This window comes from Fusarium fujikuroi, chromosome FFUJ_chr07, assembly GCF_900079805.1.
Source record: "Fusarium fujikuroi IMI 58289 draft genome, chromosome FFUJ_chr07".
Taxonomy (NCBI): Eukaryota; Fungi; Ascomycota; class Sordariomycetes; order Hypocreales; family Nectriaceae; genus Fusarium; species Fusarium fujikuroi.
In genome coordinates, this window is record NC_036628.1 from 2380899 (window position 1) to 2404245 (window position 23347).

The 23347-nt window shown below is 49.2% G+C and overlaps 8 protein-coding genes and 1 non-coding gene; 4 read left to right on the forward strand and 5 right to left on the reverse strand.

The window, feature by feature from the left end:
• Window positions 1–1461: 1461 nt before the first annotated feature.
• tRNA lies at window positions 1462–1533 on the forward strand. Its single transcript has one exon. It is a non-coding gene (tRNA).
• Window positions 1534–3868: 2335 nt separating this feature from the next.
• On the forward strand, window positions 3869–4525 carry FFUJ_08386 (uncharacterized protein; the record flags this gene model as incomplete). XM_023580920.1 has 3 exons in its annotated part: window positions 3869–3930; window positions 4033–4122; window positions 4192–4525. 3 exons carry the CDS (start codon window positions 3869–3871, stop codon window positions 4523–4525), a joined length of 486 nt encoding a protein of 161 aa, XP_023433610.1.
• Window positions 4526–5598: 1073 nt separating this feature from the next.
• Window positions 5599–7046, reverse strand: FFUJ_08385 (related to aspartic proteinase precursor; the record flags this gene model as incomplete). XM_023580921.1 has 4 exons in its annotated part: window positions 5599–6392; window positions 6451–6607; window positions 6683–6741; window positions 6791–7046. 4 exons carry the CDS (start codon window positions 7044–7046, stop codon window positions 5599–5601), a joined length of 1266 nt encoding a protein of 421 aa, XP_023433611.1.
• A 1118-nt stretch (window positions 7047–8164) lies between these two features.
• On the reverse strand, window positions 8165–11188 carry FFUJ_08384 (related to stress protein ORP150; the record flags this gene model as incomplete). The annotated part of the gene is made up of 1 exon (XM_023580922.1): window positions 8165–11188. The coding sequence occupies one exon, from the start codon at window positions 11186–11188 to the stop codon at window positions 8165–8167; it is 3024 nt and encodes a 1007-aa protein (XP_023433612.1).
• Window positions 11189–12601: 1413 nt separating this feature from the next.
• Window positions 12602–14093, reverse strand: FFUJ_08383 (uncharacterized protein; the record flags this gene model as incomplete). XM_023580923.1 has 5 exons in its annotated part: window positions 12602–12796; window positions 12847–13223; window positions 13278–13782; window positions 13848–13875; window positions 13936–14093. 5 exons carry the CDS (start codon window positions 14091–14093, stop codon window positions 12602–12604), a joined length of 1263 nt encoding a protein of 420 aa, XP_023433613.1.
• Window positions 14094–15149: 1056 nt separating this feature from the next.
• Window positions 15150–15380, reverse strand: FFUJ_08382 (uncharacterized protein; the record flags this gene model as incomplete). XM_023580924.1 has 2 exons in its annotated part: window positions 15150–15230; window positions 15285–15380. 2 exons carry the CDS (start codon window positions 15378–15380, stop codon window positions 15150–15152), a joined length of 177 nt encoding a protein of 58 aa, XP_023433614.1.
• Window positions 15381–15696: 316 nt separating this feature from the next.
• Window positions 15697–16299, forward strand: FFUJ_08381 (probable Gim complex component GIM3; the record flags this gene model as incomplete). XM_023580925.1 has 4 exons in its annotated part: window positions 15697–15723; window positions 15777–15905; window positions 15983–16050; window positions 16107–16299. 4 exons carry the CDS (start codon window positions 15697–15699, stop codon window positions 16297–16299), a joined length of 417 nt encoding a protein of 138 aa, XP_023433615.1.
• Window positions 16300–17218: 919 nt separating this feature from the next.
• On the forward strand, window positions 17219–19145 carry FFUJ_08380 (related to fluconazole resistance protein (FLU1); the record flags this gene model as incomplete). XM_023580926.1 has 4 exons in its annotated part: window positions 17219–17267; window positions 17352–17554; window positions 17629–18042; window positions 18111–19145. 4 exons carry the CDS (start codon window positions 17219–17221, stop codon window positions 19143–19145), a joined length of 1701 nt encoding a protein of 566 aa, XP_023433616.1.
• A 381-nt stretch (window positions 19146–19526) lies between these two features.
• Window positions 19527–22688, reverse strand: FFUJ_08379 (uncharacterized protein; the record flags this gene model as incomplete). XM_023580927.1 has 2 exons in its annotated part: window positions 19527–21232; window positions 21284–22688. 2 exons carry the CDS (start codon window positions 22686–22688, stop codon window positions 19527–19529), a joined length of 3111 nt encoding a protein of 1036 aa, XP_023433617.1.
• Window positions 22689–23347: the final 659 nt, after the last annotated feature.

Below are 23347 nucleotides of genomic sequence, written 5' to 3' on the forward strand. Positions count from 1 at the left end.
GCATGTCATGTCTCCGGTCTGATATAGATGTATATTCAGGAATCTCTACGATGATTGTTGGTGAGATGGTGACCTAGCAGTATTTCTGACATTCCAGGTACTACCAGAAACTGTCATTCTAAAGACACTTGGGTCTGGTCTTGAAGTTCTCGAATCTTGTGACTCTACTGTGATCGTTGACCCAACTCTCGTCTACCAATGCAATGTTACTTGCAGTCAGATTCATCTCATACCACCCTGCCAGAACTACCCAAGCCTTGTTTTGGATATATCTCAGACTGAAAAGAATCGATGTTTGCCGCTGCATCCTTATTCCACCGCTGTCTGGCGTCTGTTGCGCTGGCGTCGAGCTCGAACGATGCTCAAGATGAAGCAGACGATACAGTACGAGATAGCAAAACCAATGACACCCCCGAGACCACCAAGCATGAAGCCGGCCCCAGCATCTCGAGAGAAGCCGACAGGGAGAGATCTAACAGGTTGAGGGGTCTCAAGGGTCCCGATAGCAGGGTTGTTCATTGTTGTTGCTGATGATGGTTCTGGGCAGGGGGGTCCAAGGTTCTCTCTTATAGTCGTATTGCTGTCTTCTATTGTATCTGGTTAGGTAATCTGTTCACCATGGAGGCATGGTTTTAGAGGACTCACTTCCCTCTGTTGATCGAATAGAGCTTAGCAATGTTTCTTTCTGGTCAAAATCTAGGCGAGTGTATAGTTCTGAATGTTTCGGGAGTAGTATTTGTTTTGCTGGAAGAAGAGTCGAGATTGGTAGGACGTAACATGATATACCGAGGGGAATGTACAGTTGCCACGGCGTTTATATGCGGCAACATAGCAGTGACAGTGGCAACCAGTTTGCAGATAGCACTGAACATTCAACTTTAAACGGAGTGAATACAGGAATTTCGGGGAGGGTATAGCTAGCTAATTTGTTCGTTTGTTCATGTTGAAACGGGGAGTGATTCATTGTCTGGTTGCGCTCGTTTGTAAAGCGATGAACAATGTTGAGAAGTTATCAACTTGCAGAATCAGTAAGTGTCTGTATCTCATGTTCATTGGCATAGCTTGACATCTTCTGGCTGACGAATGGTATTGCGTGGATTAAGTTCCAGCCATAGATGAACCATCTGAGCCAGTTCATAATTAGTCGTGGCTTTGGCCCATTTGATAGGATGAAAGCATGATTCTATATTGACGTTGAAAATCAACGTGAACTTGGTAGAGAATTCTAAATTTATCGTAAATACAAACACTCTGAGTTTAGAGAATACGGTAGAGTTATCCGTTCCGCACTTTGGCTTCAAACTCTATGACCCCGCTTCCACTTTGACTTACATCCAATGGTCACTGTCATGACTAGGTAGTATCTGGTTCATCCTACCTATGATCACCAAATTCCACTGGCCTTTTCCCATCTTCAAGTTGCCAATTTGCATCGCATTCCCCAATAAGCTCGCAAGTAAGCCCCGTTGGCTCAGTGGTAAAGCGTATCACTAGTAATGATAAGATCACTGGTTCGATTCCAGTACGGGGCATGTGAGCTTGTTTTTTGGTTGTTTTTGCTGAAGTTTTCAAGTCGTTGGGATATCACGATATCTATCGTAGGATAGATAGATACATAAGTAAGTAAAGTAACCATTGATGTTGAGACTGATTTTATGATTTTCATTTTGCTGCTATGATGTTTACTTATGCAGGCTACACTTTGATGAGTGTCTAAAGAAGAAGCACAATATACCGAGAGATGGTCCTCTCCTGTAAACGTCAAGTCACTTAGTGAAACGACATATACACATGGATCAAGTCTTTTGATGCATCACATCGGGATGACCGAGTCTCGGTTCGAGCCGTGTACGGATAGTGGGGGATGAGATGCCTGGTCATTATATGGTCATCACGTCTACCCTAAACTAAACACTTTACTCAGTCTTGCGCATTGTTCATGTCCTGACGATATGAAACAGAAGACCATGGCCAAAACATATATGTACATGTCTACAAGTCACGGGAGATCTTTACTCTTTCTTAGCCGGTAGAAATGTCGGGTGTAAGTGCCCCATGACATGTCTCAGTTCATCACCCTAGTCCAAGTCAAAGCCATGATGACTTCACGAGAATCACTTTATCCCAGCCAAAAAGCGGAGAGTCTTGGTCAGCGCAATCATCAAGATCGGGGGCATGAAAGAGCAAGGAACAGAAGAGGAAGAGGGAGTGGAACTAGCATTAAATTTCACTCGATCCTAGTCTCGTCAAGATGGCGCGTGCCTTTTGAATTGAATCGATTAATTAATGAAATGGCGTTTTATAGCCCTGTCTCTCTTAGAACGTGCCTTACTTATCCAATGGCAACTAATGAAGCACGCGACAAATGCAGATGCTTTCGTTTCAAATCACAGGAGAGAGAGTCTAGAAGGAGAGAGAAGCAGGTAATCATGCATCGTCATTCAGTTAAAACAATGGAACCGGGATTTCAAAGATACGTAAATTAAAATTGATGTCATCCGCCCACTCGGCCCCCTTTTCGCTTGGGCACGTTGGTTGATACAGTCAGTATCCGTACAGTAGGTACATGATGATAGGCGCTGCCGAGCCATGGCTGGGTAAATGAGTGGAAATTTGGCGAGATAGAGGTCTACACCAAGAAATAACAGGTTCATGATTACCAAACTGTGCTGCGATGAGACAAATTCGCTGTTGTCTGTATCTCAGAATAGGGGGTTGCTCAGTTAATTACAGGCTCAGGAGCAGTCCGCATGTAATGCATTGTCTTTATTTTCTCGTCTTGTCCTCCTCCAGTCTCAGCCTCTTATTGATGATGATAATTCGGGGGCGTGTGTGTTCCACCAGATACGACCTCGTCACGCCCAGGCCATCTCGGCTGTTAATTAGCCATTAAATCGATACGGAGAAGCCATAATTATCCATTAAACAAATAGAAACCTTTTGCTCATCTGCTCATCAAGTCTCGAACAGGGCAAGGGGGGTCGTATCACCGCCTGTTTTGCGGGGGGCGTGAGGACTATTCAAGGGCATTTGATCAATGCACGGATATTGACGACACAGAAGAAGGGAAGGTTGTATGGCATCTATCTGACGGTTTTTGACGGATGGAAACTATCACTGTAGCGTTGGTCTGTCATGGAGAGTTTATCAACAATGTCTTGGACTTTTCCTCCTGACGTTTTCAACCACGTTGTCACATCTCCAGACCAAAACAAATCATTGAGTCTCAAACCTAGCTGCTTTCACACTGATCATCGACTCTTTGTTCTAAACCGTTATATCATCATCTCTTCTTTCAATCCGCATCCGTAGGTAGAAAAAAAGGTTCATTCATCAGAGAACCTAAACTTGAACTCCCAACCTCATGCACACCCTACCTATTTCTACATCACACCCCCACCCTCCCCTCTCTATCGAATCAAATTCCCCTTGGACTGCCTAGACTGCCAGAAAAAGCCGCCAATTCCAGGGGACCTTCTGCCCTAGGGCCAGCTGGAGTGGATCTCACAGTGAACCCCTCCCCCTAACAGATGCGCTGTGCGCGTGGGCGCCGGGTCGCGTGTGGGGCAAAAGGGAGTGGAGAGCCCACTTCACCTCAGGAAATGGCTGTCGCTAGCTCTAGCTCAAGCTCTAAAGGTAGAACCCGTCCCTTGGAAACTTCCATTAATTACGGCCACTACAAGTGCCTCTCTTGTCTTTAGAGCTGAGCTCCCGTCTCATTTCTCCCCCAATCCATCATTCTCATTCTCATTCCCAACTCTTCATCTCTTTGCGCCTTCAACTGTGATACCCAATTCCATACTCCTCGACCTTTAGCTTTACTACGCTCAGCTTCTATCATATCAACCTCGTATAATCAGCAACCAATATGACTCTCACCGATGAAGAGCTCGACCGCGACTGGCAGCCCAGTGGCCGTCGCCCTCAATCGTCCGTATCCCCCTATACTCACCTCAATTGAAGACGCCCGTCATGTCGTCTACAAAATCAATGTGATCGCGAGCCAAGACCTAACATCCCTCTTTCGTATAGTACCATCGCCCGCTCTTTTAGTGCAGAGTTGATGGACATCTTCCGCATCGAGAACTCGCTCACCGATCTGGATCAGCAAGTCCACGATAAGTTGGTCTACCACTTGCTCACCGTTTTACGCCAGAAACCTTGCATCTAACCGCATTTCACCTTGTTCAGGAAGCAAACAGTCGACAAGAACACCGAAGAACTCGCCTCTCTCGAAGCCCGCATCCGCGAAATGGAAGACCGCCTACGTCGCTCTGTAGGCACCACCCAGCAGCGCTCTCCTCTGCCACAGGTCCAGACACAGAACACCAACCAGTCCCAGACTCAGCAGCAGCCAAGCTCCCTTGATGCTCCCACGGACGACTCCAAGGCTCGCTCACGACCGGGAACAGCCCGCGCTTCTCAGCAAGCTCCCTCCTCGGGCAACATGCCCCCGACCCCGGGTGCCAGTGAAGGTGAATACTACGTCGTCACCCGCGATGACTTGCAAGACGGCCCGCGCTGACGAATATTTTTGACTTTTTATAAAGACGGAGACCATGAATAAAGCAATCTGACCTTTTTTGCTGCTCCCTTTCTCTCCATGAACCATTCAATTCTATCGAGGGCCAACTCTCTCTCATCACCGCCAGTCAGCCTCTTACAAGAGAAGATGCCGCCCCTCATGAGCTAGTGGACGGTAGCGGGCGTGGAGAGCCAACGGCTGAGCTGCATGCAACCCTTGGCCAGACCGCAATTCGCACTCCAGCCCGACCGTTCATCTTTATGGGGAACATGTTTCAAAACTGACTCGGCGCAACCCTCGACGACTGGCCAGTTCACTGTTTCGAAGAAAGCCACGAATTGCAGCCGAGGCGCATTAATAACGTCAAACGCCCTCGACTATTTTTATTATTAACAATGTTTTTCGGTTGCTGGAGGAGTTTTCAGGAGCCCGGGGGAAATCAACGGCGCATCCCCAGCCTGAAGTCCCCCCTTCCCCCCCTTTTTTTGTCGTTCGCTACCAAGATTCCCGGCGTTCATAGAGGCAGCATTTGCAACATCATTTTACTATTATTTTCATCCTCTCGCTTCAACTGTTGCGTCAGGCTGCTGCATATTGTTTATGGGAGGATAGCGTCCACGTCCACGTCTGAGTCTAGCATGGGGGGTAGTGGATTGGATGGACTGGACCGGGGACTGTTTGTATGAGTTGAGATGAGACGGAATGAATAGGACGGGAATGTATTTGGATGGACTGGTATGCATGTCAATTGATAGCAAGTGCATCAACTGTGCCTCAATCGACTTGAATTCACGGCCGGAATAATGAGGTTTATATGTATCTTTTCCAGTTACGGCATGGGTGGAAATATACGGGTAATCCTTCACCTTGTCACTTGAACAATGCCTCGCTTCTACCCTTGAGTTCTGATATGGCTTTGATTTTATTACACATGAATGGCTCTGGCTCTTCTCATCTTACAAAGCATCACAATAGCCGACCTATATCGACAGCTCCAGAATTACATATCGACATGCTTTAAAATGCCGAACGCGAAACCCACGCCACCACAACCATGACCATGCCCACAACCACTACCAATCATCGACATCATCAAGATCCTTGTTGGCAAACCCAACTTTGTTGTTCTCGAGATCGAATGCGACATACAAGGCCTTGAGCGCAATATCACCAATGATGGTAACACCCAAGCTCTCTGCACTCTGCAAACCGCCCCAGCAGTAGTCTGAATCGTTGTCGGTTGTGCTGTAGCTGAGGTACGGTCCAGGAATCCTCAGAACGTGCTCTGTGCCTGGCACCTTGAACATCAAGTCTGGAAGATCGTTGGAAAACTTGCAAGGAAACGTGAACGAGTCGCCGAGACGAGGATCTACACGCATGTCTGGAACGTCGTACCAGTACATACTGGCCAGATCCCCGGGCAAAAACAGCAGTGTAGTTCCCGTGTCGATAGTAGCCTCGAAAGTGTGAGCCATCCAGACTTGACGAAGACCGGTCCAGGCTGTAGTGTCGAATGTGACATCCCAATGGGGGCTATCCTCCCGTGTGGCCATCCATGAAATGTTGTCCTTGGCTCGATTCTCATCAATGTAACCGAAATCGAAGCGACCTGTCGCATTTCGACGCATATCAACGGTAAAGACTGGATCAGCCAGTAGAGGACGAAGTTTATCAAGGAGAGACGGAGTCGGAGGATCGATGTTGCTAGGAAGAGACTTGGCAAGGCCCAAGATGCCTGTGAGTTCAGTTTCACGCTCGAAGCGAGGAGCAACGATCTGAGCAGACTGAATAGCTGTGTTGTTGAGTTCAAAGTCTCCCAAGCGGACAGTATCGAGGTAGACGATGCCATTAGCATGAGTTCCGTCGACTATCAAAGAGGTCAGCACAACATGTCCCCACGGTATGAAACGAGAGATAATTCTCACCGTACTCAACTTCCCATTCGGCATCGCGAAGTCGGCGAGATGTCTTGGAAGAGTTGGGCTTGTAACGAGGAGCCCAAGGACCTTCAGGGTTGGCTCGATAGATTGTGTCTGTAGATTGCACCCACCCGAAGTGGAAGTCAGCATAAATCGCTGGTATCTAAGGGCATGTTTCTCACAAGTCTGCAGAGCCAGTGTCGAGGGCCATCTTGAGAGTCTGAGGCGGATTTCCAACTTTGACATCGGCGATGTAGATTTCATCTGCTCCGAGGGGCTTCACATCGACACGGCCATCTGCAAAATGGTTAGTGTGTGAATGGACGACAAGTATTAGAGTTAATACCGTCATCAAGAAGTGAGAAAGCAGACAAAGTCTCTGGAGAGACACCCTTCCCCCATTTCTGGTGAGCTGCGACCCATTCTCGAACGAAATCGGGCTTGGAGTTTGAGTTCTTGGTAGCTTCGAGAGAAAAGCCTTTGCGACCCTTGTGCTGGGGGGTGGCAGCAGAAGCAGCAGCAGAAGCAGAAGCAGAAGCAGAAGCAGAAGCAGAAGCAACGCTGACTACCAACAGCACGGCAAGAAAGGCGAGGCTTCTCATGATTCAGATTGGAGGAGGCGAGTCGAGGTTGGTCAAGAGGCTGAAGGATGATAGAGGAATAGGTAGTCGAGAAGAAGAAACTAAGGTACGGGATAAACGAGAATGTAATACACAGGAAGGTGTAACTGGGGGAGAGATTGACGAAGGAAACATAGAAAGAAGGAGGGAAAACTGGAACTTGATACCTACCTACCTAAGGTAAGGTGCCTAGACAGGGCCAGTGAATCATCTAAATACCAGACCCAGAGAGAGCCTGGGACGGAGGTGCTACAGTTGGTTGCCTTAAGGTACCTACCTACCTTAGTACCTCACAGCTATCAATGGGCACTGCTGGACACTTTCTCGGCCAAGACAGTCTAGCTCGCAACGTCTCATTCGAGTAGTAGAAGCCGAGACCCCTATATCACCAACCTCCATATCTAGGCCCTCGGCCCACGCTTTGTAACACCCAAAGGCCACTCACTCGCCGTAGACGAGCCCATCACCTCGCGCCGACCATTGCACAACCTCTTGTAATCGGGTCGTTTTTCTCGCCTACAGCTCCAGCCGGGGACAAACACGGGAACCTGCAACTGCGATGTAACAATGCATGAATATCCAATCCACGTCTCTGGGAGCAAACAATCAACGACGGCACATTAGATACTCCATCCTGAAAAGACAGATACGGGGGCACCTGTACTCGACTTGGGTCATGAGATTGGCTCACAAGACCATGAGGATGAGTAACCATACTACCAAGCTACCTTAGTACTTAGGGAGCTAGACATGGACATGGACGTGGAACGGGTAGAGACAGCAAAGGTCACGATATAATGCTTCGTTACTCGCGGATCCGTTGACCAATATATCTAAGCGATACGGCCCGTGAAACAGGACCGACATACTAAACATCTCACATTCCGATCCCGTTCATCATTCATTGGTGAGAAATCCATATGTCCATCCTCATGGTATTCTACTTCATATGGTAGGTATAGTCAGAGTCAGATATTCTATCGTTCGTCATCTGACCCGGTATCAAATAATCAATCAAGATGCGTGCGTATCAACAACCAGCTCCACCTTCTTCTTTTTCGTTATAAGAAAGCAAAGATCAAAAGTCAATACGGCATCGTCTATAGTTCGTCGTGAGTCTGCTTCTTCTCTCCCTCGCTCTTCTTGTTCTTCTCATTCTTCTCGTTCTCCTTCTTCATGTCGTTGAGCAACTTCTCGAGCTGCTCCTTATCAATCTCGCCGTCCTTCATGAAGTCCTCGGCGTTAAGCTGCACTGTCTCCTGTGACGCCTCTCCGCTTGTCGTCTTGCTCTTTTTGCTCTTCTTCTTAGCCTCCTTGGCAGCCTTCTTGGCCTGTCGGTTCTTCTCTTCCACCTTTCTGGCACCCTTGAGGGCGGCCTCGACGCTAGCCTTCTCGAGCTTGTCACGCTTGACCTTGAGGTCCTTGATGAGGAGTACAGGATCGGCAGTGGCAGCAAGCTTAGACTGCTTGGCCTCGAGGTTATTCAACCAGTCCAGAGTGGCCTTGTGAAGATCAATCACTTCCTTGAGATCCTCCAAAGTGTACAGAGGAGGAATAGGCCCCTTCTCCCTAATCACTTGCTCCATCTTGCGGGCCTCCGCAACAGCAGGATCTTCGTCTTCCAGTCCGTCAAAGTCACCTGTGGCCTTCTCTTGCGCAGCCTCGGTGCTGGAAGACTCAATTGATGAAGATGCAGAGGCGGACTCAGAGGCGGACTTATGCCAACTCTCATGCTCAGCAATCTGTCCCTTGATCTTGTCGACGAATCCCTGAGTATTCTCCAGAGTCAGCTTTAGTGCAGTAAGGTATTCAGGTCGCCTCTCGGTCTCTTCAACTCTCTTCTGGATGGGTGTGACTAGGTCCTTGAGAACTTTGAGCTTAGACTTGAGAACATCCTTGGTAGCCTCTGCACCATCCGCGTAGAGCCAGTCACTTGTCTCGCTGGCAAGTTCTGCCAACTTGGTCCTCTCCTTCTCAGTAGAAGCCGCAATAAAGGCATCTCCCTCAAGGAGATCCCTAATCTTGTAGGTGAATGCCTCAAGCTGGTTGAGAGCCTCCTCTCGCTGTAGGCGCGCCTTGTCAGAGGCAGCAAAGGCCTTGAGACGGTCCTTAGACTTGGAAATCTCGGCTGGTGTAAGGGCAGGAATACCACGGTTCTCCATGGTGATCTCAACAGGGATACCAACAATCTCTCGCTTCTTGGCCTCAGGCTTGACCTCCTCGGTACTTCCAGAAGCGGCAGAGTCGGCTGCTGAAGCGGTAGCAGACTCAGGAGAGGCAGTGGAAGAGGAAGACTTGTCATCCTTCATCTCTTCCTCAGAGCCTTCACCCTCCTTCAGAGGCTTCTGGTCCTTCTTGCCAAAGCCAAACAAGTTCTTGACACCATCTACGAGGCCTTCCTTAACCTCGGCCTCGCACTCAACAGCAGCCTTGGCAATCTCAACCTCGCCGTTCTCGCTGCTGAGCTTGACACCGAGCTTGAAGCGAACCTCAGACTCGACGCAAGAGGGATACTTCTGCTTAATAGCAGCGATAGTGGCAGTCAAGTTCTTGGTAGTCAGAGTCTTAACATCCTTCTCATCAGAGCCAATTTGCTGGTAGAAAGTAGCAGTGAAGTCCTTCTCGTTGGTGAATGTAAGCTCCTTGGGGGCAGCGCCTTGAGGGGAGACGGCAGACCAGAGTCGCTGGTGCTGAGTCTTTCCCTCCTTGGTCTCCCACTTCACACCAGAGGGGTAGAAACCACCCTCGGCAATTCGGATCTCCTTGACACGGAAGCTGGGGCTGAGCTCAGCAGCGCGGAAACCAGCACCGAATACGGCAGCCTCATCAGAGTTGACGTTGGATCGAATCTTCTCAGGAGAGCCAGAAACCTTCTCAAGGACCTTTTGGACGAAAGGGGTGCGAGAAGCACCACCGTGGAGGATAATGGAGTCGATGTCAATGATGTCGAGGTTAGCCGCCTTCAGGGCATCGTTGATTACAACAGTGATCCTCTCAGCGTGCTCAGCAGCCATCTCCTCGAACTGAGTGCGGGTAATCTTGTATCGGAAGTCGATGTCCTCGTACAAGCCCTCGAAGCTGGCTCCGGTGTTCTGGTTGGCACTCAAGACATGGCGAACCTTCTCGACTTGGTTGGTGAGCTTCGCAATGGCGCGGCCGTGGGACCTGACGCTCTCAGCAGCGACAGAAGCCCTCTGAGCGGCCTTGGACTCGACGAACTGCTTGACCATATCATCCAGAATGAGGTAGTTGAGGGAGTCACCGCCAAGAGTGCGGTCCCAACCAGCGCCTAGGACGTGAACCTCCTGAACAGTCTTGTTGAACTTGCCAATATCCTTGATAGATCGGCCTTGGAACTTCAAGATGGTAGCCTTGGTGGAGCCAGCGCCCATGTCGAAAATGATGTTGTACTCGGGCTTAGATCCGTTGCTGACGTTGGGGAACTCCCGGGTAGTAGCGTAGTTCAGACCAACGGCGAGACCATCGCTGAGAAGTCCCAGGACCTTGAGACCAGCAAGCTCAGCAGCAGTCTGAAGAGCCCGCTTCTCATCGGCGGTATAGAAAGGAGGAACGGTCAGGACAATGGAGCGGACGATGCTTCCATCACCAGCGGCCACCTCAGCGTTCTTCTGGATGCTCTGTAGCTCCATAGCGAGCAGCTCCTCAACCATCCAGGCTTCCACATCGTCAGTAAAGGACTTGCTCTTGAATGCGGCGGTGCCTCGTGTGGGATGGGACTGCAATTGCAGCGCAGGGTGTCGGGCAGCGTACTCCTGAACCACAGAATCTTGAGTGGTCAGGCCGAGGATGGTCTTGAGGTTCGGGTAGACGTCGCTAGGGAATCGAGAGGCGAGAGCCATGGCGTCGGCACCATAGGCCCTCTCGGGGTAGTCGCCCTTCTGAGGACCATTTCTGGAGGGCTTGAAGACAACGGCGGAGGTTTCTTTTCGTCGGGAGTCCTTTGTTAGGACGATTTCTAAAGGAATTCCAGGCTTGACAAGAGTGGCCTTGATGTACTCGGTACCAAGGTCGACACCCAAAACAGCTGAGATTGCAAAAACATTTGTGGCGAAGAGGAAGACTGTCGCCAAAAGCGTCATGAGCGGCGAGACTCGAGATGCCATGATGGTGGTTTTGGTGGGGTGCGCTCAGTTGCGCACACCAATTCGCAGAGGACTGGTATGTCTTTTTTGTGTTTTTTGTTTTTTTTGTAACCAACGAGGAGCTTTGCCTCTTGAGAAAAGAGAACAAAAAGACGATTTCGTCTATGGGCAGGAAAATAAAAAGCCCGGAGAAACTCTTTTTGTATATATAAGTTAAAGAAGAGAGAGAGAGGACTGGACGATGTGGCCAGAATGGAGACCTCTTCCAATGGGGGGAGCAAGAAGCCACGATGGCTGTTAGAAGCTAAGTTAGTGGAAGCGTCCAGCCACTCATGGAAAGAGGACAGCTAACAATAGGTATTATAGCGGCGGTGACGTTTAGTCCCCATGCAAGGCTGAGAGACAGATAAGACAGAAAACTCGAAATTATTGGAGGGATAAGAATTTACAGTGGAACATTCGAGTCGAGGCCTCGCTCTACCATCGAGTTCGCTTGACACATCAAAGCCCCCAGTAGTGACAAGTGGCCTATTTGGTCTCAGAAGTTCATGATGTTTGGTAATTAGGCTATAGCTTATGATGGCGTGGAGGTATCCGTAATCTTGGGTAATTTCATGATTATCCTGACTCGATTCAAACTGCATAGTATAATTTGGGGATAAGAGTTGAACTGTGATATAGATATCATATGGTTGACTAGGCGTGATGGCTTTTCTCTGACTACTATGCAAACAAGACATGTTTCTTGGTGTTTGATCTATAGAGTATCAGGTCTACCTGAACGCAATATTCAGTGGAGTCTCGTTATGGCCTTATCATGAGATTAGACGCACGTGGCCTCTGGTCTTCTTCAGTCAATAATGTGGCCAATTTATCTACCAATAACATGACATTCTGAGCTCCCCACATTCTCCAAAACCCCCTGTCAACCCTATGACGGCACACTTTGGAGCTCTAGCTTCGACCCTCAGCCTTGTCATGAGGCATCATAGCATGTCCAGCACCATGTAATGAGACGATACTCTTGGCATAATATGTAGTACCGATCTTCATGGTAATATTTGAACCATACCATAACTCAATGGCTCGGTCTACAATATCCACACTACTTTGCATCATGTGTCACACATCAAACACATTTGGCGGGTATCCATTCACATTATTTACCTACTGCCTAATCCCCGGAAGGCCTATTTTGTTACAAAGGTATAGAGAACTCCAACCGAAACCGTGGCCAGATGTATATCCGAGTCCCAAAATCATCAAAACCCCAAAATGCAAAGTCCTCAAGTCCACCGTCCGTCCCCTGGCTATTCGCCCTAGATAGAAATCTTGACTTGTAAACGCCGTCATCTCATGGTGTACATTTGCCTCCGGGAGAGAAAAGGAGATTCGTAAGTTTGTGTGTTTACCGCATGCCATGTTTCAAGGTGCTTAAGCCTCATCGCCACGTCGTCCGCCTCGACCAACACCGCCGCGACCGCGACCACGGCCACGACCATCACTGCGGAATCCACCTCGGCCACGGTGCTCGCCTCGTCCGCGACCTCGGTGGTTGCCACCTTCGTTACGGGGACCCTTTCGCTGCACCTGGTGGAATCCGTCGTTGGGATCAGCAGGGGCGGTGGTCTGACTTGTTAGCATCTGATCGTATATCATCGAACAAGTAATCAACTTACTTCGGGGTGGTCGTCAGCCCAGGAGTGGGTGTTGGCGACGCGAGTAGGAGCAGCAGCATCGGCCTCAACAGCCTCGGCAGGCTTCACATCGACCCACTCCTGTGAAGCAGACATATCGTTACTCGCGTCCCAATGGCTTTCGGCGACGGCATTAGCAGCATCATCAGCAACACTGGCGTTGGCCAAGCCGTTGGAGATTGAAGAGGGCTCAGCGACAACGGGAGCGGCGGTGTCGCCAGCCTCAATCTCAGTAGCGGCAGCGTGCGCGATAGTAGGATCGGTAGCAACATCCTTAACATGCTCGGCCTCAGCCTCGGCAGGCTGAGGCTCGTCAAAGTGAGTCTTGTACTCTTGAGCGAGGGCCTTGACCTTAGAGACTAAGTATTGTTAGTAAAGGCAAGTACGAATTTGAGCTGCTTTGGGATACTCACAAGAGGTCTGTAGCTGCTCGCCAGGCACGCTGTAAATTTGATCCTCAGAGCCGTTGACAAGCTTGAGCATAGACTGCACGGCATTCTCATCACCAGAGTATATGGCAAGAAGCACACCCTCGATAGCTTGACTCTCATCGGAGTCGGGGTCTTGAGCTTCCTCGCGGCGGTAGGCAGCAAGTCGCAAAAATTGTGAGAGGACGAGGAGGTTGTCATGGAGAGACTTGGTAGACTCAGCCTTGGCCTCTGCAACAGCATCGGCCTTGGCCTTCTCCAAGTTCTTCTCCCACTCTGCCTTGTCACTGGCGGCACGTGTGCGGTACTGCTCGTCAACCTTTTGGTATTGCACAAGCTGTTCCTCGTATTGCGCTAGCTGGGCCTGCAGAGCGGGCTTCTTGAGGATCTGGGCCTTCTGGTCGTTGTTGATGATTCGAGACTCGACCAATTCATCAAGGGACTTCCCAGGGTTCTGGCTCAGGAGGGAGTCGGTCTTGGAAGCGTTGGTCTAACGGTAAAGTCAGTATGACGATGATCGACAGTTGGGCTGTAACCAGGCAAAAAGGCACGTACGATCTTCTTGTTGACATTTCGGATGTTCCTTTGTGACCGTTAGCACTCTACCGTCTGCGCATATTAAACTCAAGCCCCAGAAACATACTTTTGGATCTCCTTGATGTATGGGCTCTCGAAGCTGTCATCGCTGTTCTTATCGGCAGTGGCAGAGGCAACGCTGGGCGCAGGTGATTCGGTTCGCTCGAGGGCCTTGGCGGCCTTCTTCTTCGCGGACTTGGAGGGCTGAACAGCTTGAGCAGCCATCGCGGTAGGATGAGGAGATCGTGTGATTTGGTGGAAGAGGGTTTGCGCGGAGAGTTACGGCACTGTCAGCGATGTGTGCGACAGGCTTACAGAGGAGATAGTTCGTTGAGTGTTTAAGAAAATGAAAATGCTAAATGCTAGAGATGCGTTTAGAATAATTTGGAGGAGAGAGAAGAGTTGAGTCCAGATGGTGGAGAAGAGTAAAGCGAGGTAGCTGAGCTGGAGCAGGAGAAGGAGAAGTCCGAGTTAGGTTGTGGTACAACGAAGCTTTGCCTGTCTGTGCCTGTCTGTGCCCGCCAGTGCCAGTGCCAGTACCAACACTAACTAACCTCAGAGCGCCCAGGCAGCAAACCCCCTGCATTGACACTGTCATTGTTTCTGGCCGAGAAAACGGGGCTGTCAATTGCTGTATGTATAAAATGGTTTCACATTATGATGAATTTTAGGCTGAGTGCAGTATTTTCTTTATCAAGACTCATCCATTGTTTGCCTTAATCTACTAATGTTGTTTGTACGGATAGAGACGGAGTGTTCTCTCGTTGGTCTGCATCATCGTCATGACAAGAAAAAGCCCCACCCAATCGTCGCATTCAGCTGAGATGAGGTTAGGTGGGTGGTCTCGTGCGCAAGCGCTATGTTCTTTCAACCTCGCGTTGCCCTCTGCCCGGTCGCGGAATCCGTCAAGGGGTAAATCATACAGTGCCTCCATTCCCAACTCTGTAATGTCTGTAATGTCTGTAATGTCTGCGGTGTATGTGGTACTGTTGTATCATGTCGGATGTCGCGTCTATGCCTGTATGGCTCTCAATGGCGGCGCGGCTCTTGAGGATCGCAACACTGTTGTGAGTCCGGTAGGTTTCGTTGCTTGTCGCAGTTCTTCGTTTTTCTCAACCCTTGAATTTGGTCAAGGTATCCTAGACAGCACGGATCAGCAGATGTGGAGAGAAGATGCTTCACGAGACATACTCTCGTCACCTTCTTGACGCTCCTCGCAGAGAGACCTCGTTCGCCTGACTGTTTCGAATGGATCGCCGCTTCTTTTATAAGGCTTTTGATTTAGTTAGCTTGGATTGTCGCGATATAGGAGGATTCGTCAGATTCGTACGTTTCCATGAATAGGACGTAGTCGAGGAAGATCTAAGACAAGTAAACATCAGCATCAATTGCGGCCATGAGAACGTTTAAACACACAGTAACATCGGCATTCTTCTTTAAATTGTGGTTTGAATGAGCCTTGATGATCTTCTTGACCGTGGCTTTGGGGTATGGTTTCTTTCCGAGCGCCATGGTTGATGAGAAATGGTTGTTGTTTTAGTTTGTGGTTTTGACAGCGCGTTCTACGGTTGCTACTCTGACCTCACTGATCTAAACTTCGGGAATAAGCCAATCGGCAACGCCCGAAAACCCTACAGTACGTACCTAGCTCACCTTGAGCTTCACACCCTCAAATCGAAGAAGCCCCTGGTTCGGGTGAGGGGTGTACAGTGCCAGGCCAACGGCTGAGAACACGCACTGTAACCCACCTTGGGATTCGGGTTGATTGTGCGCAAGGCTCACAAGCTTGAGATCTGTACAATAGCGATAGCATCTTCGGTCTTCCGCCATGGCTTCATTAGTACAACGTCGTATGGTAAGTTGTCCTTGATCAAAGGTATGATCCTAGTATATCTGACAGCTCTCTAGCTTTCAAAGGCGGACGAGCAGGCAGCCGACGAAGTTGAGGTTCGACGTGAGGACCAGGACAAGATCAACAGATTCAGTCGCCTACACCAGCGAGAAATTTTGTTGGAGGAGGAACTGAGCACAAAAACCGTACGTATACGATGTACGAGCATCGGAATGCCTCCTGAGCTTCGTTGAACACCGACTGATCCAGCATTGCTATATAGAAGGAAAAGGAAGAGCTTGACGATTTGTCCACCGAACTTGAACTCGCCGATGAGGACGAAAAGATCCAGTACGAAAGCGAAATACCCCTAAAAGCGAATACCCAACAGACTGACTTGGACACAGATACAAGATTGGCGATGCCTTTTTCCATGTCTCGGTAGAGCAGGCTCAGGAGATGCTAGAGCAGGCAACAGAGAAGCTCGAGGAAGAGTCAACATTTTTGGAGGAGAAGCTATCATCTATCCGCGAGGAGATGACCCAGCTCAAGGTCGAGCTATATGCCAGATTCGGAAAGCAGATCAACCTAGAGACTTGAACAAAGAAAATCGAAGCTGATACCCCCTCCAAAGAAACCACAAAAAGCCACACCGATTCAGCCGGAAGAATTCTTATCCAGTCTCTCGTGAATGCAGCAATTCTTCTGCACATCACAACGTTTGTGGGCAACCTTATTTGTAATCCCATTGGGGGTCGCCGGTCACGCCCTCCGGTATCGAAAGCCGGGTCAACAACTCGCATGTCTATGGAACAGCTCAGCTCCTTGGTCTTGTGTCCGGTTGCTATTCCCGGGTTATCGGTCACCAAGAACCACTTCCAGCAACCCCAACTTTGATGACCAAACCACAGCGATTCGCTCGCTCTTTGAGCTGATTGAAGCTAATACGGACCAACTCTCCAGACTATCGAGAATTGAGCCGTAGTACCCTGGGAACTGCTCTGGGGAATGATAACAAAGGTTCTCATGACGCCCCGCGACCTCCCCTCACCTGCGGAAGAGGCTCCCGCACATGCTGTAGCCCCTCGCTCCTCAAGCTCCCACACCCGCCGCCTCCATCATCGGCGCCGCGAATCCCACATTTTACCCACAAGTGCCCCCATATTTGAGGCCCGGCTCCGGATCTCCTGTTGTGGTAGTTATGGGGAATTGCCACACAGATGCCTCTCTCCATGCATTGGATTACGCCTTACAGTAGCCTGAGTAGCACCCCAAATAAGATCAGGAAGAGGGAGGGCGTAGCCACTTAGCCCATAGATATGCAACACCCGGATCGGCCAATTTTGAAGTCATGGGGGAGAAGAGTGCATGCAGAACCTATCCACTTCGTGTGCTTGTGCGTATTGTTCATTCTTTTCCTTGCAACATCACATGAATATAGCTGTTACTGCTGTTTTACTCTTCCAATTGATTGTTTTCTCATGTGAATAGCTTCAGTGTCTCCAGACGCCAAGAAACCATGGCTGCAAGTGAATCCAGTGAGACAACACGGGAACCGTCACCATACCGTAAGTCGTTGCCAATATTCTTCTTCTTCTTCCCGAGACTGAACTATTGTATTCTGGAGTGAACTCGAGCTCACAATTTGTTAGGTGGACGGAGGAGAAGTAGCTCATTCTCAGATCATATACATCATCTCGACGAAATCGAAGCTCAATCTCGGTATGAGGAAGAGGCAGCGGACCGAGGTCTTGGCGCCCTTCACAACATCCGTTCCCGGACCCGGAGCCGCACAAACGAAGTCCTCGTCACTTGGGAAGTTGACGATCCAGAGAACCCAGTAAATTGGTCAGATGTATGTCCTCAATCAAGCTTCTGCCTCTTCTCAAAATATTGAACGGCTTTATTAATTGTAGAGCCCTATAACAGACAAAAAAGAAATTAGTTCTACTATGTACCTCCGTTCTCGTCATCAACTCTACCATGGGCTCTGCCCTTCCAAGCATGGCCATCCCTGATATCACCAAAGACTTTGGCATCACTTCGGAAGAACAGAGTGTCTTGCCCATTTCTGTTTACCTCATTGGCTATGTGTTAGGCCCAGTTGTTTGGGGTCCTCTCAGCGAGCATTATGGACGACGAGATCTAAGTCTGGTCACCTTTTGTCTCTTCACCATCTTCACTATGGCTTGTGCTCTGGCTCCCACTTGGCCTGCTCTATTGATCTTCCGCTTCTTCTGTGGAGCGTTTGCTAGTTCACCTATTGCCATTGTGGCTGGTATCCTGGCAGATGTGTATAATGACCCGCGGACCAGAGGCAGAGCCTTTGCCATTTTCATGGTGGTGAGTATATTCTACCTAATAATTTTCAAAGGCTCCTGCATGCATGGTATTAGCTGACCTGGCAATAGTGTACTACTGGTGGTCCCATCCTCTCCCCTATCCTATCTGGCTTCGCTGGCCCTAATATTGGTTGGCGCTGGGTCTTCTGGATTGCTCTCATCATCGCAGGCTCTACACTCGTCCTCATTATCTTCCTTCCCGAGACATATGGCCCGATTCTTCTCTCACGCCGCGCTCGAAAACTCCGCAAGCAAGATCCTTCGTCTCGTGCCATTGCCCCTCGAGACCTCGAGACAACAGACCTGAGACAGCTTCTCACTGTGGTTTTGACTCGCCCTCTTCGCATGATCATATCTGAGCCCATTGTGACAACTTCTTGCGCCTATCTCTCCCTTGTCTACTCCATATTCTACATGTCTTTTCAGGCATTCCCAATCATTTTCCAAGACGTCTATGGCCTTTCACCGGGTGTTACTGGCCTCGCATATCTTCCAATATTTGGTGGTGCAGCTCTGACCCTTCCCATCTTTTGGACATGGGATAACACACTTGCTCGTGCTACAGAGCGTAATGCCCCCTGGGTCCAACGCGAAGAGTATCGTCGTCTACCTCTAGCCTGTCTCGGTGGCCCCCTCTTCGTCGTCTCTCTCTTTTGGCTTGGTTGGTCTGCCCGTGCAGAGATTCCCTTCGCCGCCCCTATGCTTGCCGGCGTCTTGTTTGGGATGGGTTTCATGCTAATCTTCATGGCTATACTCAACTACCTCACAGATGCGTATGAGATCTTTGCTGCCTCTGCGAATGCTGCCGCCTCTACGACACGCTCTCTCTTTGCTGTTGTGCTACCACTTGCCACAAAGCCCATGTTCCGTCAACTCCACATCAATGGTGCATGCTCTCTGCTCGGTGGTCTCAGTACCCTCATGTGTTTCATTCCGTTTGTTTTCATCTGGAAGGGTCCCAGTATCAGATCTCGCTCAAAGTTCTGCATTGCACTACGCGAGCGAAAGGAGGAAATGCAGCGGAAAGAGGACGAGGCGAGAGCTAGAAAGGAGCGTTATGAGCTCAAAAGTGAAAAAACGGAGAAGGAGAAGGAAACTGTTTAGTTACGGTACGGTCTCCTTCTTGCTTGTGCAACCTCTGGTCATCATTCTACCCGCGTTTGACCGGATTGCAGCATAACAGGGTACACGGAAAGGATTGTGAAGTCGCACAAAAGTCTGGCAATAAGTCAAGACACCTGATCTTTTGACAAGGGAGCAGAAGAACAACACTCTGGCATTAGAGATAGCATACGTAAGGCTTGTTACTTGCAGCAGGCCACAAAGACAGAATGCATAAAATTCCATAGTCGACCTTCGTTCACAAGTACATGGTGCTTGTCATGTCTCCCCCTTCCATAGGATATCTAGTATTTTCACAAGTGTGCTTGCCGGCCAATATAGCCGTAGTAATAAATTGAGTTTCTTTTAAACAGACTGCTACGGTTAAGTCGAGCCCTTTTCGGGGGTGTGAAGTTGAGTATGAGGCTCCACGTCTTTGATATTGGTTGAGGAATTGCTCAGGGGAGCGTCCCTGATGCTCTCGGGTCCCGTTAGCGGTGTGTTCTGGTCTTTCACCTTGTTGGATTCTGCTTCTGTGCTAGTTCTTGTTTCTCCGTCCATGGCATCATTCGAAAATCGACTCCTCGGCGTAACGAATACATCTGTTGCAGCAATACTCTCTCTGACCACGCTTGGTGTAAGCGGGACTGTTGGGTACTCGGCGACTTCGGCAACTTCGTCGTGTTTCGAATGTCGTTGACCAATCGCTTCGTGCATTAAAGCAACTACTCTATCACCCAAGCTTCTGGAAGACTGTGGCTTCGATAGCTCCCTGCCCGGGACGTGTAGGTGAAGCTCCCCCTTCATGTTGCTGATCTCTCTCCCCAGTGCTTGAAGCTCGGTATATCCAGATTCGGAAGGGCGAATCCCCATTTCGGGATATTCCATAAAAGCTGAACTTAAGGCAGCATGTCTTCTGAAATGATCTTGACTGACACGATGTCTAATACCTTTTGATGGGATAATCCGTCCCATCTTTGACTTGACCAGGTTACCAAATTTGGTTGAAAAAGACCGTGGCAGAGTACGTGCACGCTGCTCTGCCTCATCAAGGGGCACATCTGTGGCCCATCTAATCTGACCTTCAGACGTCATATGCTTGACCGCAAAATCTCTAGGATGCACCCGGTCTCTATCTGTCGCGTTCTTATTCCTCTCCTCTCTATTGTGGGACGGGAATCTGGACCAAGACTTTGGAGGCTCTGTGAGTCGTGTTGACCTCACGTCTCCAGCTGATTCCCCTATCCTAGGTCGCATTGTGGTAACCCAGCGCTCAATCAGCCACTTTGAGTTCCCTGGCGAGGACAGCTCATCCGTTGTGGGAGTTAGTTGAGAGGCCTCTCGTCCCGTATCTGAGACACTTTTGGTGCTATTTCTAGATGCTCCGGGCTCATTCAGTGATCTGTTGGAGGGCTGACTTCTCTGGCTTGGCTTTGCTGTGCTTAAATGGATACTACTACTGTGCCTTCTCTCAGCTTCAAGTCTGATGGCCCGTTGCCACAGGTCTGTTGCGCTCTCTCGGCGCTCTAATCCTGGCTTCTGATACTCCTCGGTAGGCAGCCGACTCATGTGAGGTCGAATGCTCAAGTTCGAACGACCCTTTGACCTGTCACTCGCTTCTCTTTCGTGCCCTCCTAATCTTTCCACAGGGATGAGCAGGTAATTTTGCCCTTTGGGTGGCCCAGAAGAGCCACCTTTTTTTCGGACGTCAATGCCATCAGATTTCGCCCTCAGGTGGCTCGGAATTGCCAGCTGGATCTTGCTTCTGAAGGATTTATGGACAGTTGGTGGCAGCGAAGATTCGGAAAACTCCTCACGGAAACGGGTTACCACTCTTTTCTCTGATTTCTTCAGTGCTAATGCTTCACTGAAACGTCGCCCAATGGACCGGAGCTCAGCCTCACGTTGCAGGAAGCTGGCAGATTCTGATTGAGCCAAGGAGGTCGTGTCTTGTGGAGGCTTCACTGGAAATTTAACGTTGTTAAAGTTTTCATAAGACTGGGACTTTATCTGGGGCACGCCGATATTCACACTCTTGGAGTTCTGGTCATTTGTATTTTCCTGGTCTTGGGAAGAAGTATAGCTTCGCCCTTTTCACAATGTTAGTCGTCATTGGAAAGTGATAGTTTGAAATCACTTACATTTGAATGGAGATAACTCCATGCTATCCAGGTCCTTGGGGTCAAGTTTATAAAGATTCTGCTGAGATCGCCTTGGACTAGGATGTAACTTTGATGGGCCACTTGGAGACGTGTTGTCGGTAAATGAATTGAGAAGCGCTGTTACAGTCGGGCCCCATGGCAACTCTCCAGATAGGCTTGATATTTCGTAGCGATCATTCTTTGCCTTGAAATTGGACCGAGAGTATGTTTCCACCGTGTTGGGTATGTCAATAATGGTTGGTTCATGGGGCATATGAGGATTTCCATTTGCTGGTGTCTCTCGAGTCTGTTGGACATGGTCCCCCTCCGCCCGTGTTAGTGAAGAAGTGTTGTAATCAGTTAGCTTGGTGTCTTCAGTTGGTTCAAGTTCATCTTCGTCAAGGAAAAGAGTTGAGTTGTCTCTTGAGCGGAGACCCTGGGCTATGAGCCATACGCCAAGAGCAGAATGCCCATCTCCTGAAGAAGCATGACGGCTGCTGAAGCTGCTGTCTGGTCCCAGAATACGGTCGAGACGTCCAGTGCCGTTTGACAGCTGGAAAGATTTCTGAGAATGTATGAAGTCGCCGTCTTCGCTCGCTGAAACGTGCCTCTTGGGGTAAGAAGGGGAGAGTCTTGGGTGCACGTCATCTTGTCTCCAATCATCAGCGCCGTTAATTGACTCTGATGTCTGTGAAAATGTCTCTTGTGGTCTATTTTCACCTTGTTGAGGAACTCGACTGTCTTGGTGCGTGTCCTGATCGACCTGATCCAAGTCGAATGAAGTAGAATGTCCATTGCGAGAAAAAGACTTGCTAACGCCGAATTCAATAGCATCTCGGGGTCCAGAATTAGGCAATGTCAAATCAACGACTGAAACCATACACTGAATACTGTTCGCCGGCTTACTCCCAATCTGATCATCCGACTCATCCGACTTTAGTTCATCCTGAATCCTTTGGTGCATGATGCGCTTCAATTCGGCTCTGCGTGCAATCTCCTCTTCACTGTTCCCAACAGAAACATGGGATGGATGGTCTCCATTGTTACTATGTGAGATGGTGCGAATGAGCTTGTTGCGTACACTATCAAACGTAGTGCTGGACTTTTTTGTTGGTTGCGCTCGATCTGGATCTGAATCTGAATCGTCGTCATCCATATGCTGACGTATGACAGAGCCGCTCTCGAAAGAACTATTCCGTACTGGTATTGCCCAAGCCGTGTTTGGCAAGCCTATGATGGACCGTCGGTTCTTCTCACTGATTTCTTGGTGTTCTTCCTCAGCAGGAGGAGCCAGAACAGGAATTGGCTGGAGAGCTACATCGTTTGCTGTAAATTCCGAATTCTGCTTACGGCGTTTTGGGATCTTGCAACAACAAAGGAGTTTTGAGAGGTTGAAGGAAGGCATCAGTAAGGCTTTGGGGGATAGAGGTACTCTTCCAAGAAACGACCAAAAAGTAGTGAAGGGTCAGTCACCAAAAGAAAGAAGTCATAAGGGTCGTCCAAAATGAAGCGTATTGATGAAGCAGGATTACATCTTCCTGGAGAGATCGGGTGGAAGCCTGGTAGCGTTTGGTTCCATTGAGGCCATCACGACTTCCATATCTGTTCCTTCCTATTTGTTCCTTCCTATCTGTCTCCCTACCGCTTGTTCATTGGAAGGTGCAACGCAGTCACAACGAGGTCAGCCTGGACCTGGAGAGTCAAAATTACTTGACCGATCCATTCTGCGAACTGTTGGAGAAGGAGACGACGGCCTGACCTTCTATCATGCTGTTTTGACTCTCTCAATCGACATTAGGTGTTACTGCTGTGTGTTGTTGAGTATCAGATCTCTCTTGATCAAAAACAATGCAACACACCTACCTAACCTGGAGCTGTACCATATTATTATCTTCCCTGTTATGAGTCGTGTAAGTAGACAGTGTAGAATAAGATTCGTCATAGAGCAATTAAACAGTTTTCTAGTGGATACATCTTCTTGAAAATTATATCAAGTTTTCGGCACTCTCCTTGATGCATCTTGGCTTGTCATATGTGCGTAGTCCAAATCCTCTAAACTCCGAA